A 20,359-nucleotide genomic window follows, 5' to 3' on the forward strand; every position below is an offset into this window, starting at 1 on the left:
CGGCATAAGCGCCATCGACAATAAGGTCCCTTTTCATAGATAATGCCCCATATATATATCCCGGTCGATATAAGTCTAGTGAAACTACCGTGAATCATTCAAAACTGTTATATTTTTATTTTGTTACCTTCAAAGGCGAGATCAAATCGATAATTTTCGAATAGGAATATATGAAAATAAGCTTTAAGTAGGTATACTTAAGTGCCATTTTAGGCCAGCAGAGGGGTGTTTTCGCTGCTTGTAAGACTGGCAGTAGACCGTAGAGGCGGTGCCGAAGCAGAGCCCAAGCTGAAATGTGAAAAACAGTTGGTTAGAACAACGTAAGTCCAATAGGGATGATGACACATGTTGAATTTTATAACAAAATCTAGTAAAATAGATAGCAAACGAGCAATTTATCACAATAATGTGGATATTAAAATAAAATATTGAAAAATTACAAAATTACAGGACCTGAAAGTTTCAAAATTTAAGTTTTATTTAACTTTCAAAAACGATAAAAGTAAGGATACTATTCGATTCCTTACATTTCATCCAAAAAAATATTGTATAGCAACTATACACATAAACGCAATATTTCACCGACAAAAACGCAATTTTCTTGTTTTGTCCATACTACAAGATGGGCGATGACGTCACGGCCTCTGGCCGTTTTGTATAGGGCGTTTCGCGAGTGAAGTGCGACTGTCGGACTTTGACTACAATTTCTGACTTTTGTGTTACTTTAATGCAATGGGTCCCATATAGACATTTGATCCTAAAAACAAACCCGATAGATTGATACCATAAAAAAAAATTAGTCATGTAGCCTATTTAACTCTGCACACAGTTTGCAGTGAAACAGTGTGGTGGCCAATTAATTACCCAATCATCCTAATTGTGTACTATTTCAGAAAAAAAAACCGGCCAAGTGCGAGTCAGACTCGCGCACGATGGGTTCCGTACAATTACGCAGAAAACGGCAAAAAAATCGCGTTTGTTGTATGGGAGCCCCAGTTAAATATTTATTTTATTCTGTTTTTAGTATTTGTTGTTATAGCGGCAACTGAAATACATCATCTGTGAGCATTTCAATTGTCTAGCTATCACGGTTCTTTAGTTACAGCCTGGTGACAGACAGACAGACGGACGGACAGACAGTGGAGTCTTAGTAATAGGGTCCCGTTTTTACCCTTTGGGTACGGAAGCCTAAAAAATTAAAAATTCAGGAAAAACTGATTATCTTTTTAGTAGGTACCTATAGGATATAAAAACAAAGTTAGCGCCACTTGCACCATTCCACTAACCCGCGGTTAACCGGTTAAACCCGGAGTTACCATGGTGACCAGTACAATTTGAGACTGAGTTAACGGTTTAACCGCTTAACCTCGGGTTAGTGGGATGGTGCAAGTGGCCCTTAGACATATAATCGGGGCTTGTGTTACCTCATATATAAATATGTACACGTATGCGTAAGGGGTGATAGAGCCGTAACTCTCGGGGCTCTCTCGAATGTTCCTCGGCGGGGGAGGGGAAGGGGGGAGTGTTACAATACAACAATCCACAAGCTATCAGCATTACCCAGGCTAAGGCGAAACTATATGTTGCTACCTTGTTTAAGTGGTGATAGAGATGTAACCCTCGGGGCTCTCTCTAATGTTCCTCCGTGGGGGTAGGAAATTGGTTGTGTTGCAACTAAGAACCCCGTATCGACCAGCATTACCTAGAACTACCTATAGAAAAGCAAATATTACTATACGTACCGTTTGTAAGTGATGATACTCGTAGAGCCGTAACCATCGGGGCTCTCCAGAATGTTCCTTAGTGGGGTTAGGAAAGGGGTTGTGTTACAACAAGAACCCCGTATCGACCAGCATTACCTAGAACTACCTATAGAAAAGCAAATATTACTATACGTACCGTTTGTAAGTGATGATACTCGTAGAGCCGTAACCCTCGAGGCTCTCAAGAATGTTCCTTAGTGGGGTTAGGAAAGGGGTTGTGTTACAACAAGAACCCCGTATCGACCAGCATTACCTAGAACTACCTATAGAAAAGCAAATATTACTATACGTACCGTTTGTAAGTGATGATACTCGTAGAGCCGTAACCCTTGGGGCTCTCCAGAATGTTCCTTAGTGGGGTTAGGAAAGGGGTTGTGATACAACAAGAACCCCGTATCGACCAGCATTACCTAGAACTACCTATAGAAAAGCAAATATTACTACGTACCGTCTGTAAGTGATGATACTCGTAGAGCCGTACCCCTCGGCGCTCTCCAGAATGTCCCTTAGTGGGGATAGAAAAGGGGTTGTGTTACAACAAGATCCCGGTACTGACCAGCATTACCTAGAACTACCTATAGAAAAGCAAATATTACTATACGTACCGTTTGTAAGTGATGATACTCGTAGAGCCGTAACCCTCGAGGCTCTCAAGAATGTTCCTTGGTAGGGGTAGGAAAGGGGTTGTGTTACAACTTACAACAAGAACCCCGTATCGACCAGCATTACCTAGAACTACCTACAGAAAAGCATATATAACTATAAGTACCGTGAGTAAGGGGTGACAGATCCGTAACCCTCGGGGCACTCTCGAATGTTCCTCGGCGGGGGTGGGAAGGGGGGCTTCCCGCGGTTGTGGTAATGTTGGAACAGGAATCCAGTTACGGCCAGCATCACCCATAGGAGAATTAGTAGGGCATCTGTAGAAATATGCAATGTTATAGTTCGAGGAGCGACTGAAAAGTTCGCGGCCTTAGAAAAAAAATTAAGATAGGTATTAGGGATTTTTATTTTTTTGTTAGGTTTAGTTTTAGTTATTTTATTTTATAAGGTACTTAAGTATTAAGTTTGTATTATTTACGTTAAATAATCATTTTTCCAATATTAAAGTAAATGTTAATTGTTAATCGTTAGTAATGACGGCAATATTTAAACTGCCAAAGAGGCGGGGAAAAAAATAGTAGTTTTTTTTTAATTTTTCTTTTTTTTTCTAGCATAGGCCGCGAATATTTCAGCCTCCCCTCGTATAGTAGAATAAGATAATGAATATTGATAGTAGATGAGGAGGGATAAGTCATGTGACGAGAAAGGTATTACGAATGAATATGGAAGGAAGTATGAGGAGAGGAAAACCGAGGAAAAGGTGCATGGAGTGTGTCAGAGATGACATGAAACGTATAGTTTTAAGTCATAATGTATTGTTTGTCATATTATCATTAGTCATAAAATTGAAACCGTTAACATTTCAGGATTTTCGTTAGGTTATCCTATAGATGGGTTCGGTTAGGTTAGGTTTGTTTTATGACAATCCTGAAAAGTGACGTGTTTCTGAACCAAATGAATTATGACTAACGAAAATGCGGGCAAACAATACATTATGGCTTAAAACTATTTTGGAAACAATAGAGACCCAAGAGAAAGAGATACTGCGCCGACCCCATGTGAATGGGACAAGAGCAAGCTAATGATGATAGTGAGTAGATGAGGCGTGTGTGGTCAATCAACTATTTCTTGTTGTTATTCTGTCCCATCAGCGAGGAGACAATAGTAGCATAGATTGATAGAAGAACTGCTGTACCGTGTTCTACTAACATGCTCAGTAGATGTCCCATTATGGAAAGGTCTTATAACTACCATAAAATGCAAGTTTGGTTCATTTACAAACGAAAAACCTAGAATTTTAAGAGTGACCCAGGAGACCGTAACCATAGCAACGTGTGACAAGAAAAAGTTGATTAACCCCATACTCGTAGGTATCCAGAATAATAAAGACTAAATGACAGGGCATTATTTTAATGACATAACCGCGTTATTATACAACTTTTGTGCTTTTAATGGCTTGAAGTATTGTGTGAAGTACAGTCAGCAGCAGAAGTTGCTAAGCGGGCGAGGTGTTCAAAATTACCTTGACACGCTCGTAATCTCTAAACAATAAAGTCGCGTCAAGATCATTTTGAACACCTCGCCCGCTTAGCAACTTCTGCAGCTGACTGCACATCCGAATTGGGTTAGGGTGAGGTCTGTAGCTCAAAGCCTGTTGTAAAATGAGAAGAGGCCTGTGGGACATTAGTATCATTTAGTATAGAGAAAGGTGTATTTTTAAATATTATAAATTCATATTGAGGATATACAATGTTTTATGAGGAAAACAAATTGTAGCATAGCAACATGTAATAACAATGAGAGGCTTTTCCTCTTTAGCTTGGCATCGCATTTGCTTTGTATTTTATAAACCAACATATAAACAATTTAACATATTCGAAAATAATTATGTCATCTCATCTTCCTCGCGTTGTCCCGGCATTTTGCCACGGCTCTTGGGAGCCTAGGGGTCCGCTTGACAACTTATCACAAGAATTGTCGAAGGCACTAGTTTTTACGAAAGCGACTGCCATCTGACCTTCCATCCCAGAGGGTAAACTAGGCCTTATTGGGATTAGTCCGGTTTCCTCACGATGTTTTCCTTCACCGAAAAGTGCCTGGTAAATATCAAATGATATTTCGTACATAAGTTCCGAAAAACTCATTGGTACGAGCCGGGATTTGAACCCGTGACATCCGGATTGAAAGTCGCACGCTCTTACCGCTAGGCCACCAGCGCTTCAATTGACTGAGCTTTGAAAATAATTATGTATGAAAGTTATAATGCGGAATAACTATTACAACGTAGGAAGGAATGAACTTACTAAGTAAAAATAAAAATTAAAACTCACCATTTTTTTCAAAAGGCGGTGACAGCACAGCGTAGTGAAACTTGTCAACAGTGGCCCGTCTCACAGTGTTAATGACTATATACTTCAAATTAGACCCTAAGCAGTAGTCAATAGGGTATATAGCCGCGTACGCGCCAAGCACAGCGCAACAGAGGATGTTTGCTGGGTACGTGGCAGGTGTTAGAATGACAGCTGTCAGGAGCATCTCTAGGATGAAGAGTGTCCAGAAGTTTAGGTCTTCCAGCAGCATTGTCAGGCCACCTGGAGATATGATGTAGTTGAATGACTGTAATTATATCTTTAGCTGTGAGGATTACGAATACATAATATTATTACTAGTTTTATATCAAATGAAATCAAATCAAATATTATTTATTGTCAGGCAACTAAGGCCCATAGATACATACCTTACAAACTAACATAGGTACATATACATATTACAATAATAAAAATCTTACAAGCTAAAAATTATTTCGGCGACACGGTGGTTTTCGGTTGTGTCGCATGTTCCGGTGTAGGATTTGGCAGATTCCCACGGAACCGCCAACGTGAAACACGGTTTATATGAAACCTTTGTCTGGTTTGTATACTTCCAATATTACAGCAGATATCCAAGTCGAAAAACTCATTCAATCAAGTTCTTGCACTATCTTAATGGCTAAGGTAAAAGTTGATGGGGCTCTCAAATTACTTTAAATGGAAATGACCGCAGTTCAAAGCCAATTGCCAGTTGCCTTCCCCATTGCTGCATTGGTTTTAAATTCAATAATATTTCTACAGGTTGACATTGATATTTGTAAGGGCCTAATAAATCAGGAATTTGATGGCACAGGACACAAGCAGCGAAGAACACGGGGATGCCGTAGAACCACCAGAACGTCCGCCAGATGAAGAACAGGATCCCATAGAAACGGATCACCAATCAGATCTACTGGGGCCTAATGATTCTTACCAGGAATTTGATGGTACAGGACACAGGCAACGAAAAAGCCGAAGCTAAGGGTGACCAGAAGCACGGAGAACACAGGAATGCCGTAGAACCACCAGAACGTCAGCCAGATGAAGGACAGGATCCCATAGAAACGGATCACCAATCAGATCTACTAGGGCCTAATGAATCTTACCAGGAATTTGATGGTACAGGACACAGGCAGCGAAAAAGCCGAAGCTAAGGGTGACCAGAAGCACGGAGAACACAGGAATGCCGTAGAACCACCAGAACGTCAGCCAGATAAAACCGAACAGGATCCCGGAGAGGAAGGAGGCACCAATCAGAGCTGCAGAAGAGATGTAGATGTAGCAACGAGTATTCACCAAGGAGGAGTTTTGGCCGAAGCGTGTCAAGTTTCGCCGCTTCCGCGGCCGGCTCCCTGACATTGCGGGGTTGCGTAATGCATCGCAATCATAAAGTGATTTTTAGTGTTTGGTTTATATTTTTATAATATGTATGCTAGATTCAAGGTATTTATGTATGGGCCACTAGTTGCCTGAAATAAAGATTTCATTCATTCATGCATTCACTGACATCTTCAGTGTGCAATAGGGTTGTTGACACATGTTGAATTTTATAAGTTTTATAACTAAATCTAGTTAAATAGATAGAAAATGAGCAATTTATCACAATACATTGAACATTTTAAAAATATATGGGAATAATAAGAAAATGACAAGACCTTAAAGTATCAAAAATAATATTTTTTTAACTTCCAAACAGGAAAAAATAATGGTACCATTAGATTCCTAAAATTTTATTTAAAATAATATTTTATAGCAACAATATTGGTACATAAACGCCATATTTCACCGACAAAATCGCAATTTCCTTGTTTTCCATACATCGAAACGTAACGGCTTCTAACGTTATCTTATCTTATGAATGGGTAAGTCATGAGATCATCTTCTAATGTGTATTTTTATAGTAAATCGTGCCTTTGTTCTCGAAAAGCATAATTTGGTAAAGTGTAACTCACAATATGAAGGTATACAGTTTTCGGTAAGTCGCTTTTCGGTGAAGGAAAACATCGCGAGGATACCGGACTAATCTCAATAAGGTCTAGTTTCCCGTCTGGGTTGGAAGGTCAGATGGCAGTCGCTTTCGTAAAAACTAGAGCCTACGTCAATTCTTGGTATTAGATGATTAGTTGTCAAGCGGACCCCAGGCTTCCATGAGCCGTGGCAAAATGCCGGGATAACGCGAGGAATAGAAGATACAGTTTTTGGAAGATTTTTTTTTGTTAGAAACGATTAACTCACGGGCTTGCTCCATCTCAGCAATCAGCGAGATCAGTATGTAAGTGATGATGACTCCGCTCAGCATCCCGAACATGAACATCTCCGTCTTGAAGAACTTGTGCCCGAAGTAGCACACAAACAAGCCCACGAAGAGGAGAGACGCGCAAAGCACTTGGGATAGCAGATCATCTGGGGTGAAAATCACTACATAGTATAAAACAAAGTCGCTCCCGCTGTCTGTCCCTATGTATGCTTAGATCTTTAAAACTACGCAACGGATTTTGATGCGTTTATTTTAAATATCTGGGTGACCGAGCTTCGCTCGGAAAACATATAAAAACTCGAAAATGCGCGTTTTCCCAGAGATAAGACCTAGCTAGATCGATTTTTCGCCCCCGAAAACCCCCATATCGCAAATTTCATCGAAATCGTTAGAGCCGTTTCTGAGATCGCCGAAATATATATATATATATAAATAAATAAACAAGAATTGCTCGTTTAAAGGTATTATAGGTGAACCAGGATCTATTGAGGGTGCGCCATGTTGCGGAATTTCACTGGAACTAATTTTTTCATACTACACTGAATTGTCACCCTATACATGAGAATAACAGCGCCCTCTTGACAATTATCATATATTACTGGTCAGGCTATAGATAGATAGATAGATAGAATGATTCAAGAGGAAGATTTATGTATAATTTGTTAACCGGTGCAAAGCCGGGGCGGGTCGCTAGTTTAGGAAATAAACTTAGCTAAAGCACGGAATAAGAGACCCCACTGGCGTCTCCCGAGCGTCGGCGTTTAGTCAACTCTATGGCTACTCGACGCAACGTTGGCGCAACTGCGCAGTGACACTATTATCCATAGCACTAGACGCCGACGTTCTGAAGATGCTAGTGTGGTGGGTTTCGAAGTGGTTGAATTAACTTTTTCTTGAAACGTTGCCATGGTTACGGTCTCCTGGGACTCTCTTAGGACTATTTAAATTATTGCTGCATTTTTGTCGCTGTTAAAAGGCCTTTCTGTGTGGCTACCACTAGTTTGGCACTGATATAAAACGCTATCGAGAACGTAACTTAGGGCTGATTTAGACGGCGCGCGAATTCGTATGCGATTTTAGTTACATTGCGGACTGTTGGTTACGTCCAATTCAACCGACTGATCGAAACCCGCAATGTAATGAAACTCGCATGCGAGTTCTCGCATCGTCTAAATGGGCCCTTACTTTCTATGCATGTCGCTCGTACTCACATATTAGTGCGAGCGAGATGTATACAAAGTAAATTACGTAGACGTTAGCGTAATAGTCAGTTTTGTTACTATCAGTGACTCATGGAGTCTGGTACGGGGGTACTGGGCTATATCTACTAACAGATAAAAAAACGATTATCGATGTTTACGGTAAGCCTTTAGACCTTTTTATAGGTAGTATGGGTAATTGGGTATGGTTGATAAAGTACCTAATAGTACCTATGTATATGTAGACAACTATATGGGCCATTTTATTTAAAGTTGTCCCCTACACTTTTTTTTTAATTTGTGAATTTCTATGTTATTTCTACTCGGAATCACGAGCTCTTTCTATCCTAATAGGCGAAAAAAAGTGCCCCAAAGTTTTTTTACCATTCCGTTACCATTTTTCATAGACTTTGTATGGCGGTCGCGTAATGGAAAGCTCGAAAAATGTATGGAAATTTTGGGACACTTTTTTTCTCCTATTAGGATAGAAAGAGTTTGTGATTCTGAGTAGAAATAACATAAAAAATTCCAATTTTGAAAAAAAAAAGTGTAGGGGACAACTTTAAATAAAATGGCCCATTATACACTTACCAAGCAATAGGCAGTCGTCCTCCACCAAAGGCGAGCAGATATACGTAACAGTCGGTACATATATAGACCACCGGGGAGTGAGTGTAGCAGTGCCATTATAATTCATAAACAGTGCTACAGCGACGAACACTGCCCCCGTGCCGGGGTACGCGCTCATGGTACGGCGGACGTTAGACCGATGAGTTTCGGGTATCTAAAATACAATATAATAGGGTCATGGCGCTAGTTTTCGTCCAGCTCTAGTTTTCGTCCACTTGACTTGAGTAAAAACCTATATTGCTGCACAAATGTTGACTTATTGCAATCCTTAATGTCAAAACAATAAATCTATCTACATAAAAATGATATTTCGCAAGTAGAAAATTTGCTAATCCATCAAGTGGACGAAAACTAGAGCATGGACGGAAACTAGCGCAACATTTATACATTTAAAATTGGGGCATTATCTATGAAAAGGGACCATATTGTCGATGGCGTTTACGCCGCACAGCGTCGCGCGGCATTGTATTTATATCGGAGCATCGTTAATAATGGCGCAAGCGCCATCGACAATAAGGTCCCTTTTCATAGATAACGTCACAAATGATCAACTTTATAATGAATGAATTTAAAATACTCACCTCTTCACCGTTCTCCAAAACACTAGGATAGCTCATCATTGCTTTTATCCCCCCGAAGTACGATTCCATACTAAAATCCCTTTCAGGCAAATACAATCTATAGAATGTCAAACTTTTGAAAGTCTGTTCACACATATCGGGAGCTAAGCTAGGACTGGGAGCTGGAGCGGTGACGCTTATGTAGTCTCTGTATGGCGATGTGGTTGTTGAAACGAATGGCGGTATTTCTATAGGGCCATCTAAGTTGCAACCGCCGGGTACAGGATCTATATGAAAGAAAATATACTTGAATAGGTAAGTATTATTATGTCTTTAATGGTTACAGTTACATACAGTTAGGTTATCATTTTATATTTACCAGTCGCTTTTCGGTGAAGGAAAACATTGTGAGGAAACCGGAATAATCCCAATACGGGCCTAGTTTACCCTCTGGGTTGGAAGGTCAGATGACAGTCGCTTTCGTAAAAACTAGTGCCCACGCTAATTACTGGAATTAGTTGCCAAGCGGTCCCGAGGCTCCCATGAGCCGTGGCAAAATGCCGGGACAATGCGAGGAAGATGAATGGTTACAGATGCGTGAAGAAATTTTCCAAAAAGTTGGAAAATTCTCGATAATTTCAGGAAAAAATCATAGGAAACAAAGGATTTTTTTTTATTACTAGCCAACTATAACTTGGATCTCTTCAAACTCTTGTGGTCAAATGCTTTCGATTGTCATGAAATAAAAAAAATGGATGTAAAATTTCGATTTCTATACAAAATAATAAAAAGGGTCCGCAGTTTTTCGCCACAGTCGGCTAAAAATAACTTCTCACCTTAGGTGACTGTACTATTTATTTAGTTAGATAAGATACGTAATAAAGGTATTGAACTCGTACCCAGATATTCTCAATTGCAATATAGATAGCAAATCATGACACGGAGTTAGTTTCAAGAATCCACAAAATACCAATAAGTAGTAACATTTTATTTTACACCGTGACAATAGAGTTCGTAGTCCAGGGACTGATTTCGTTACGGTATTAGCGGTACGGTACCGGTATAAAATAACGCTACCGCTATTTTTTATAGGTAAGTATATCCAAGTATAACAGTATAAAATAGCTAATTAGCTAGTGAGACAGGTGAGGGATCTGACAAGCAAAGCCCGCGCGATGGTAATATCTTCCGTCTTAGTCAGTTGTTTCGTTCTAATTTCGTGGCTTTAGCCCCTTCTTAATATTTAACTTGGTTTTCATTTCACATTTTATTTGGATGGGATTTTAATATACTTAACTGTAACACTCTGGCATTTTGTAACAATTACATAATTGCATTAATTGCACTATTTTAATGGCCGAGAATGGTCGTTTATCGAGAATGGTAAAGGAAAATAAAATTATTTGATTTGTCACTATGTCGCATTGGCATTGCCGTCATGTTTAACAAGAGGATAAAATAAAATGCATTAACTCAGGAAATCGACAACTTTATCCTATAAACTATAGCAATAATTTAATATTCAATATCATTTCGCCATAAAAAAACTTTAGACTAAATAATTCCTTTAAAATTCAGCAAATTGTTTAAACGGCCTGAACTAATTTGATACCCAAAAATTTTCATTTTTAATAATACTTATTAATTAATTTTTATAATTATTAAATATCAATAAAAACATTGAGATATAAAATAAAGACTTAATACATCAATATTTCTCATTGCAAATGTTTTTTTTTGTTAGCCTGTTTTAGTGTCCCACTGCTGGGCAAAGGCCTCCTTTCCTCCACTCAACCCTGTCATTTCCACTTTCCTTCCAATCCGGATAAAACGTGTCCAAGTCGTCCCGCCAACTATTTTTCGGTCTGCCCGAACCCCGGCCCGCACCATCGATGGTGTTCCGTGGGTCCCACTCGGTAACCATTTTGGCCCACCTTTCAGGGTGCATGCGGCAGACATGTCCCACCCAGTCCCACTTAAGTATTTATATATCAAACCATTTTTAAATATAACTAAAAAAGCGTAAATACACTTACCATCATAAATGTATCCATGGACCGCTATCAATATTTTCAAATCTTTATTATTCATATTAATCACCGACATGTCAGATATAGGTGTTGTGCTAAATAAACCTATATTCGTCCCAGTTAATGTCTCACATGTACGGTTTGACTTGTTATTGTTGAAACAAGTTTCATTCCGCATAGTAATATTGTAAAATTGACTATGCATTTGAAAGACAACGAAGGAGATATTTTTATTAACATCAGTGAATTGAAAGTGGGTTTTAGATTTGTTTGTTACATCAATTATACTGCTGTATAGCTCGTCATTTGAATATGTGTTGTTTAAGGATATTATAAATGTTGATTCTGAAATAAAAATATACATATTATAAAATCAATACATAGAACAGGAAAAAAATCATAGGCACTTAGAATGTGTACGGAAGGTTGCCACAAAGGGTTGCAGGTGGTCGTCTAAACAGTTTAAAATATGTCTCACGAAAGTTTAATATCTAAGGTACCCTCAACATTAATTTTTAGGGCAACCAGAGAAAACTGTCTACTTCATTTAATTTTTGCCAACTTACGATAAAAAGTTAGCGATGTCAGATAGATGGAAGGACAGAGTTGCACCGTAAGGGTTCCTTTTTACATTTTAGGTACAGAACCTTTAATAGGGTTTGGGCTAGAATGCCTACAATGGTTAAGAAACAAAAATATTTAATTTAATTTACAAACATTATAAATTTCAGAGACCACACAGGTATAACGGAATGAAGGAAAATACTCATCTTATGCTGCATTTGTATTTAATTTGGGTAGTCATGCATAAGAAGCCTTATAATTTACTTTTTTGGTTTTGATCTAAGAAAAAAAAAGTAGGTTATTCAACTCAGAGTAGATAAAATAAAGTTTGGTAACTCAGCAATCAACAAACAATTACCCAGATAATTGAACATACCTTGAACTTCTTCAGCGCTTATAGAAGAACAAATGTATAATATTATCAGAATATAATGAAGCATCTTGGCAAACTTTGAAAACTATATCATATCACATCAAGAATCACAATCGATAAGTACTAATAATCACTATTGCAGTGTTTTTTATCCTGATTTATTATTGCTCCTCTTCTTAAAGAAATCAGCTGTTACTACTTTGACAGGCATTATTCATAACGAAACGATATTTCCCCATAATCAAATACACTTATTCACATTATTTTACGTGCAAAACTTAAACATGTATATAGGATTTCTGGGCGTATCAAGGAAAACAGTATGATAAGTACGATTATTATACACGCCTTTGATACAAGCAAAACCAAAACAATGGCATGTGAGTGAAGTGAAGTGAATTGAATTGACAGCTGATTTTCGAATGAATGTTTGAATGTCAGAACGAATGGAACAAGTGGAATGTATAAAGAGTAAAAGAGAAAGCGAGATTAAATAGGCGAGTAAGAGCGAGACAATGGATGCAATGGAATGCGGCAACCCGATTATCGAACAAAATAATATATAGAAAAACGTAAATATTAATTCCAAAAATGGTGACTTTTATTATTAAATGCGTAATATCTATTTTTATTAACTCTAATCATTATTTTAAGGATAATTTTTGCAGTTGGAATGTCAGTTTGCAGCACGGGTCGCAAAGAGAACGGAATATCGATTCCTATGCCGGCCGCTAGAGCGCACTCACGTCACATTGAACTAAACATGGCGGCGCGATCAATGAAGTAGTAGTGTGTAGTGAAGTCTAGTGTAAAAAATTGATATGATTGATCTCTGTGTTGTTTTTGTGTGTGATGTTTTAAATTAAATGGGCCATGGGCAGAGGCCAGGAGTTGTTGGACGCAGCCCGCAAGGGCGACGTGCGATCTGTTACGAAGATACTTACACTAATAACGAAAAGGAGTGGTCCGTTTACAAGGTGGGTCCTTTCATGTTTTGCGAATTTCTTTGCAAATTCATGGTATTTTGTATGGTGTTTTTTACGATGCCTTTGGGTCGAATAAGCCTTGACCTACTAGTTTCCCTGGTAGCTTGGTTGAAGTGGAGGAATCGATGTTATTTGTATAAACAATAGGCTATCCAACAAATTGTTAGTGGTATTTTTCATAATGTTTACGTGCTTATCACTACGTCTTGTCCTGATAACGGATTTACGACAGTTTATCGTTATTTCCTATAAATCCTATACATTTTAGGGATAAACTTAAGCTTGAGTAGCCTATTTCTTACGAGAATGTACCTACGTGCAGGTCAGTGCTTAAATTTATTCGAATCACCAGTTCTTGGTAATGGACGCAAGGCCAAATTGATAAATCTTACGCTTGACTAGATAGTTAAACCGTGTAAGATGAACCATTTTAGTACTTATGTGCTGCAGTAGATCTTCACTGAGTCTTTTACTTCTATTCATCGCCTAAGAATAAGAAATATCTACGTACTAAGTACTCTTAAGTAGGTACCTATCCAGATACCAACCTACCTAGCCTACCTACTTAGGTAAGTCCCTATTTCTACGTGTTACTAGTTCCGACTGATGCATATTAAATTGTAGATTAGTTACATTACAAAGTTATTCTAAACACTATATTAGCTATATTGAGGACGGTAATTCGTCGTAAGGTCGTAACTCGCTACGAACTTAGAGGAACTCTACTAATTACTGTTTAGTATTTACATCACTATTGATCGATTTAGCGTTCGGAAGTTTGGTTGCCAACCCAAGAATTGTTTGAAAATGCTTTTGACGAATTTTTAAAAAAATATTGTAATTAGGTCAAATCTCGCGTAGGGAATGCAATCTCGCACCAAGATTGGCGATTCGAGATCTCGGACGAAAAATCTGAATCGAGATAGGGTGTTTCGAGATCTCGACCGTCAGACTTTCGAGATCGAGATTAATCTCGACGACATCGAGATAAAAAAACTTAAAAATAGACAAAAAGAAAACCAAAACAAAATAACTTAATATAAATTCTTTTTTTAAAAAAGGGAACCGCCTTCAAAAAACCAACCCACTGAAAAGCATAAAATAATTTTTATATGGCACCCCTATACATGTCCAGACCCTATATCCCGTCGTAAAGCAAATTTCTGCCAAAAAGTAATTAATACCTAATAATAAGAAAATTAATAATCATCCGGGTAATTACTTGGTTTTTGAAGTCGGTGCCAAACCAAAATTTTAGAGAACCGATATTTTAGACAACGAAGAACGCTGCACGTACTTGCATTATAAATACATACTTAGTTTACTCATTAATTTAGTTCTTGTAGGTACTACATACTCGTATTTTTTTTCTGATTGGTAGCAAAGAATGTTTTTGTTGGTTTGGCACCGCCTTCAAAAACCAAGTAATTACCCGGATGATTATTAATTTTCTTATTATTAGGTATTAATTACTTTTTGGCAGAAATTTGCTTTACGACGGGATATAGGGTCTGGACATGTATAGGGGTGCCATATAAAAATTATTTTATGCTTTTCAGTGGGTTGGTTTTTTGAAGGCGGTTCCCTTTTTTAAAAAAAGAATTTATATTAAGTTATTTTGTTTTGGTTTTCTTTTTGTCTATTTTTAAGTTTTTTATTATTTTTTATTTATTTTATTTTATTTTTTACTTTTTAGTGATAGGTCAATCATTTATTTTAGGTTTTGGGCTAAAATACTAGTTTGTTAGGCTCTCCATTTAGTTAAGTGTAATTTAGTATTAAGTTATTTTGTTTTGGTTTTCTTTTTGTTTACATTTTTTTTTTATTTATTTAATTTAATTTTTAATTTTTAGTGATAGGTACTTCATTTATTTTAGGTTTTGGGCTAAAATACTTGTTTGTTAGGATCTCCATTTAGTTTTGGGCTAGTAAGTAACTACCTACCTACTAATGTTGCTGAACTGATGGCCTAACTCGATGATAATCGCGACAAAACATAAGATGACGTTTCGGTGCTAAACGATTTGTATTAATATTGCTCCCACTCCCACTTCCAGTCCCAGTCCCACTCCCACTCCCATTCCCAGTCCGAGTCCGACACCGACTCCCACTGCCACTATTTTATCTAAATCGGATTCAGCAACTTAAATTTGACGGTAGGTACTCGTATACCGATAGCATCGCCACCTACCGGATCCAATTGGTTTTTCTAACCATCCATGTACTGTACACTAAAACTTTCTCCAGAATGTAACAAACACTTTTCTGAAAACGGCATCAAAATCGGTTCAGTCAAACACGAGATAATCACGAAGAAACATACATACAAACATACGGGTCAAACGGAGAACTTCCTTTTTTTAAAGGCGGTTAGAAAATAGTTGATCGACCCACCTAGTGGAACTCTGCAACATAGGCACATGACGATAAGTCGGCTAACCAAAACAAAGTGTGCCTATGTTGCACCAAATCTGAGTTCCACTAGGTACAGCCAGGGTTCACCATCAGTTCTATCTAGGGTACTGCTCTCCCAAGTGCTCATCAAGATGTGACGGATGACCAAAATAGCGTGGGCCTATGTTGCACCAAACCTGAGTTCCACTAGGTACAGCCAGGTTTCAGCATCAGCTATATCGTGGGTATTGCTCTCCCAAGTGCTCATCAAGATGTGACAGATGACCAAAATAGCTTGGGCCTATGTTGCACCCAACCTGAGTTCCACTAGGTACATCCAGGGTTTAGCATCAGCTCTATCTTGGGTACTGCTCTTCCAAGTGCTCATCAAGACGCGACGGATGACCAAAACAGCGTGGGTCTATGTTGCACCAAACCTGAGTTCCACTAGGTACATCCAGGGTTTAGCATGAGCTCTATCTTGGGTACTGCTCTCCCAAGTGCTCATCAAGACGCGTCGGATGACCAAAACAGCGTGGGCCTATGTTGCACTAAACCTGAGTTCCACTAGGTACATCCAGAAATCCAGAGTTCAGCATCAGCTCCATCTTGGGCACTACTCTCCCAAGTGCTCATCAAGATGTGTCGGATGACCAAAACAGCGTGGGCCTATGTTGCACCAAACCTGAGTTCCACTAGGTACAGCCAGGGTTCAGCATCAGCTCAGATCTATGTATACTAAAACCTTCTCCAGAATGTAATAAACACTTTTCTGAAAACCGCATCAAAATCGGTTCAGCCAAACGCGAGATAATCGCGAACAAATATACATACATACATACTTACATACATACATACATACATACATACATACGGGTCAAACTGAGAACCTCCTTTTTTTTTGAAGGCGGTTAAAAATGTCCTAATCTGGTCAAAAAACTCTAAGAATTCTATAAACACTACTTATTCAGGGTACACCATGTTATGTATTGAAAATAAAAAGAAAAAAATTAATAATTTAGTGTATTACATGTATTAATTTAAGAAAAAAACTACTTTTATTAAAACAAAATAAGTCTTATATAGCTCTAAGTAGCACGAAACCATGTTAGTAAGGAAAAGTGGTAATTATTATTTTTAATTATACATAATTGTAACGTGTTTGACTTAGAAAATCAGCATTTTATTTCACTATGCAATTGTGTACTAGGAGGGCAGTTATAAACCTTATCTCAAAGCAGCAAGGCCTATATCTTTAGCTACATACCTACTGTCTAATGGCTCCTCTACACGATGGGCCAGCGCCGGCCACTCCAAGGGACACAGCCATGCGGTAGAATGAGATAGCAATATCACTTGCTCCCTCTAACGCATAAATGCGTCCCTTGGAGTGGCCGGCGCTGGCCCATCGTGTAGAGGAGCCATAATAGCTGTGGGTATAATTTTCCTGTATCATTAAATTGTCAGTTCGATTGTCATTACAATAGGTCATTCAAGATGAGTTCTGTCGTCTTCGTTACTTAGGTACTAGGTAGGTATAGGTGAACCAGGATCTATTGAGGGTGCGCCATGTTGCGGAATTTCACTGGAACTAATTTTTTCATACTACACTGAATTGTCACCCTATACATGAGAATAACAGCGCCCTCTTGACAATTATCATATATTACTGGTCAGGCTATACGCTGTTAGCGATTAGTGAGGGACCTTCGGAAACGGAGAGCGTTCTCGAAAACGGCACACCTATTCCCGTAATACACGTATAGAGAGGATTAGGCTTAGCACAGGAGCGCCGCGACAGTATCTCGCCTGCTAGATAGACTACCCGTCCCTCTCTAATTAACACAGTCAGAAAAAGAGGGGTTGTCTATCTCGCGGGCGAGAACCTGTCGTAATAGTGCTACTGTGCTAAGCTCACTGGTCCGTTATACGTTTTCAAGATTGTCAAAACTTATGCATATTGCTGACACGCCTCTATTGTCAAGGCGATATAGAGTGCGCGTTCAGATATTGTGAACACCATGGCCGCTCCGATATATCTGATGACGATACCTCTAATCTTACACGATTAAGCGCACAAAATATCAAACAATAGGAACCTTATTTACAAGAATGTAATATATTTTTGCGCGCTGTGTCGTGTAGGTAAGATAATATATTATAATAGGTCATACTTTTTGAAGTGCAAACTTATTTAGCGGCGCTGTGCACTTTTTGAGGTGAGGGAAAAATGTTAAACTCGAGAATGTAATGTCATTGAGTTTTTCTTTATTGATTTAAATGCCATCTAGTGAGTTTCGCTCTAACTGGTATTAGTATAACTCGATTACTAACAGTGATGTGCTTAGGGGTTTCAAGTAATTAACGCTAACGCTAGATGGCGTTAACCTCAATTATACATAGTGCATTTTGCACTAGTCACTGAGTTTTCACTTCTGCCGGCACTCCCTGAGTGCAACCCGTTGTTTTATTTTCTAAATAATCCTCCCAAACGTTTTCTTTGGCGCCGTTCCCGGTTGATCTTTTAGCTGCAACGTAAGCATTGACATACATTATCGTGACCTACTTAATTTATATGGGTTACCCGCTCCTTTTTTCTCCTGTGGTTTGCAAAGATGTCACTAGGTTTTACGTTTCGGTCTCTTGCGCCATGCTGATGATACAATTTCCCCTCATCATGGACGTTGAGGCCCTCTGCGCGGCATCTTCTGGTAGATGTGGTGGTAGCAGCAGTCTTGAGATGTGTACGTCTATCTGCTAGAAAAATCTGAAAAATTCACCACGTCGAGCATGATTTGAACTTGCGACCTTTCGGAACAGTTCAAATCTTGCCTTGTGTCGGTGTGTGTGTGTGTTTCTTTTTTTAACTAAAAACTTACAAGATTAGGTACATAACACCTGCAATGCACACCTTAAACTCTCTTTTCGCACCCTAAGAAGATGCGAACCACATGCCACATATTTCCGGACTAATAATCCGGAAATACAGCAATAATTCGTCACGTACGTGACGTACGTCAACATTTGCCTTTTGTTTTCCGGGCACTCCCTTATCCCTGTCCCAAATCCGACGAAATTGCAGGATTGACCCTTCAAGTTGACGAGTGACTTCTGTCATTCTTTTTGGGTATTTGTTTGGCTTCTTTTGTTTAACTATCATAACGTATAGTTAATATAAGCTGAACTGTCCACTTCACCAACTCTAAAGTTTCACCAAACATTAGCTACTACTACTGTAAGTAGTTACAGTCCAGGAATGAGCATTCTATGCCATGCACTTCGCGCCTTACCTTGCCACAGTCCCAATCAATATGAAAGCCGGTAGGAATGTCGTATTATTATCATTGTGACAAGGTAGAAAGTGGCACCTAAATCAAATCCCTTGACTGTTGTGACCATCTTTTAATCCCACCTCATATGTAGCTGTGTAGCATCAAAGTTTACGGTGACCGTATGGTACACTTTGTAGTTTATAGTCACGCAGGCGTCTTGGATGTATATTCTAAGGAACTTTTGCTAACGATGTAAACTAAATTCATATTTTTTGACAATTTCAACATGGCGGTTTGTTTACATAGTTAGCAAGTTCCGTAGAATTATACTTTACATTCAAGACGCCTGCCAGTTAAGGAATCTAGAGATCTAGACAATATAATTATAAACTTGAAGACACTGGGGTATTCCATTGACTCCGCCTTTCCCACACATAGCCATATACGTTTGCGATAGGGATATCCCCGGCTGTCTGTGTGTCAGCCATCACACCTCGCTTTCGTAATAACATCGCCCACTTGATCTTATTTACGTCTTAATGCTGCATATTAAATTATTATTAGGCTCAAGTGTGTCACACTGAACTCCATATTCGCAATTGGAGAGCTCTGAGCTGTACCATCGCCCACACTGTTAACTGACAGTTCGTAAACCTTATTACAAAAGGCATAAGGTCCACCGATGGACAGTTAAGAGTGTTGCTGTGAGTGTACGCCATGTTTTTTTTAAAGTATAAACTGTCAATCGACTCTAATTGAAAGTTACGACAGAGCCTGAGATGAACGTCTTTGCTTTAAAGAGACCTAGATCCTGTTTGGCTTAATACAGACCAAGGGTGAGCGTTTTATTCCTCTAGCTAGTCTACTTTAAGGACGAGGCAAATTGCTTCAGTATATAAGTGCAATGTGAGGAAGACCGTAAGAGACACAAATAAAAGCCCTCATCGGGATTAAAACCCAGAAACTCCAGGTTGGTAGGCAGTAGTCACTACCGACTAAGGCTTAGATACCGTTACACTCTAGGTTTCTTCCTTATAAGGTCTCTGAATGACAACAATATCACGAACAAACATAATGTCAATTTATATAATTGAATAAAATCGGACAGCACATCCATTGGTTTGACGGGTCTATATTAGGCATTAATTGAAATAGTACAGTCAGCATCAGAAGTTGTTAAGCGGGCGAGGCGTTTAAAATTATCTTGGCGCGACTTTATTGTTAAGAGAATAAGAGAGTATCAAGGTAATTTTGTACACCTCGCCCGCTTAGCAACTTCTGCTGCTGACTGTATCAACGTATTAATCTTCCATATAAGGCATCGAGTTTAAATATTCCTTCTAATAATACATCATGACTTCTTCTTCTTCGCGTTGTCCC

The 20,359-nt window shown here is 38.7% G+C and overlaps 2 protein-coding genes across 2 annotated transcripts in view; one reads left to right on the top strand and one right to left on the bottom strand.

Moving 5' to 3' along the window:
* Positions 1–209: 209 nt before the first annotated feature.
* Positions 210–12,496, bottom strand: LOC134654835 (transmembrane 7 superfamily member 3-like). The gene is made up of 9 exons (XM_063510306.1): positions 12,331–12,496; positions 11,397–11,735; positions 9,382–9,647; positions 8,762–8,954; positions 6,950–7,117; positions 5,821–5,973; positions 4,697–4,957; positions 2,533–2,683; positions 210–288 (listed from the first exon to the last, which is right to left on the bottom strand). Exons 1-9 carry the CDS (start codon positions 12,392–12,394, stop codon positions 210–212), a joined length of 1,674 nt encoding a protein of 557 aa, XP_063366376.1. The 5' UTR covers positions 12,395–12,496.
* Positions 12,497–13,018: 522 nt separating this feature from the next.
* Positions 13,019–20,359, top strand: part of LOC134654614 (uncharacterized) — a 158,574-nt gene continuing 151,233 nt past the window's right edge. The window contains exon 1 of the mRNA XM_063510076.1: positions 13,019–13,304. Coding sequence (XP_063366146.1) covers positions 13,201–13,304 — 104 coding nt within the window. The 5' untranslated portion in view covers positions 13,019–13,200. The remainder of the gene's footprint in view (positions 13,305–20,359) is intronic.

Source organism: Cydia amplana, chromosome 15 (assembly GCF_948474715.1).
Source record: "Cydia amplana chromosome 15, ilCydAmpl1.1, whole genome shotgun sequence".
Classification (NCBI taxonomy): Eukaryota; Metazoa; Arthropoda; class Insecta; order Lepidoptera; family Tortricidae; genus Cydia; species Cydia amplana.

What these genes read in the sequence shown, in the direction of transcription:
- LOC134654835 (XM_063510306.1), bottom strand. Translation starts at nt 12,394, where the DNA reads ATGCTTCATTATATTCTGATAATATTATACATTTGTTCTTCTATAAGC. An exon ending in CCATGGATACATTTATGATG is followed by an intron (nt 9,648 to 11,396) that starts GTAAGTGTATTT and finishes TCTTTCATATAG; the next exon opens with ATCCTGTACCCGGCGGTTGC. An exon ending in ACCGCCTTTTGAAAAAAATG is followed by an intron (nt 2,684 to 4,696) that starts GTGAGTTTTAAT and finishes ATATTTCTACAG; the next exon opens with ATGCCCTACTAATTCTCCTA.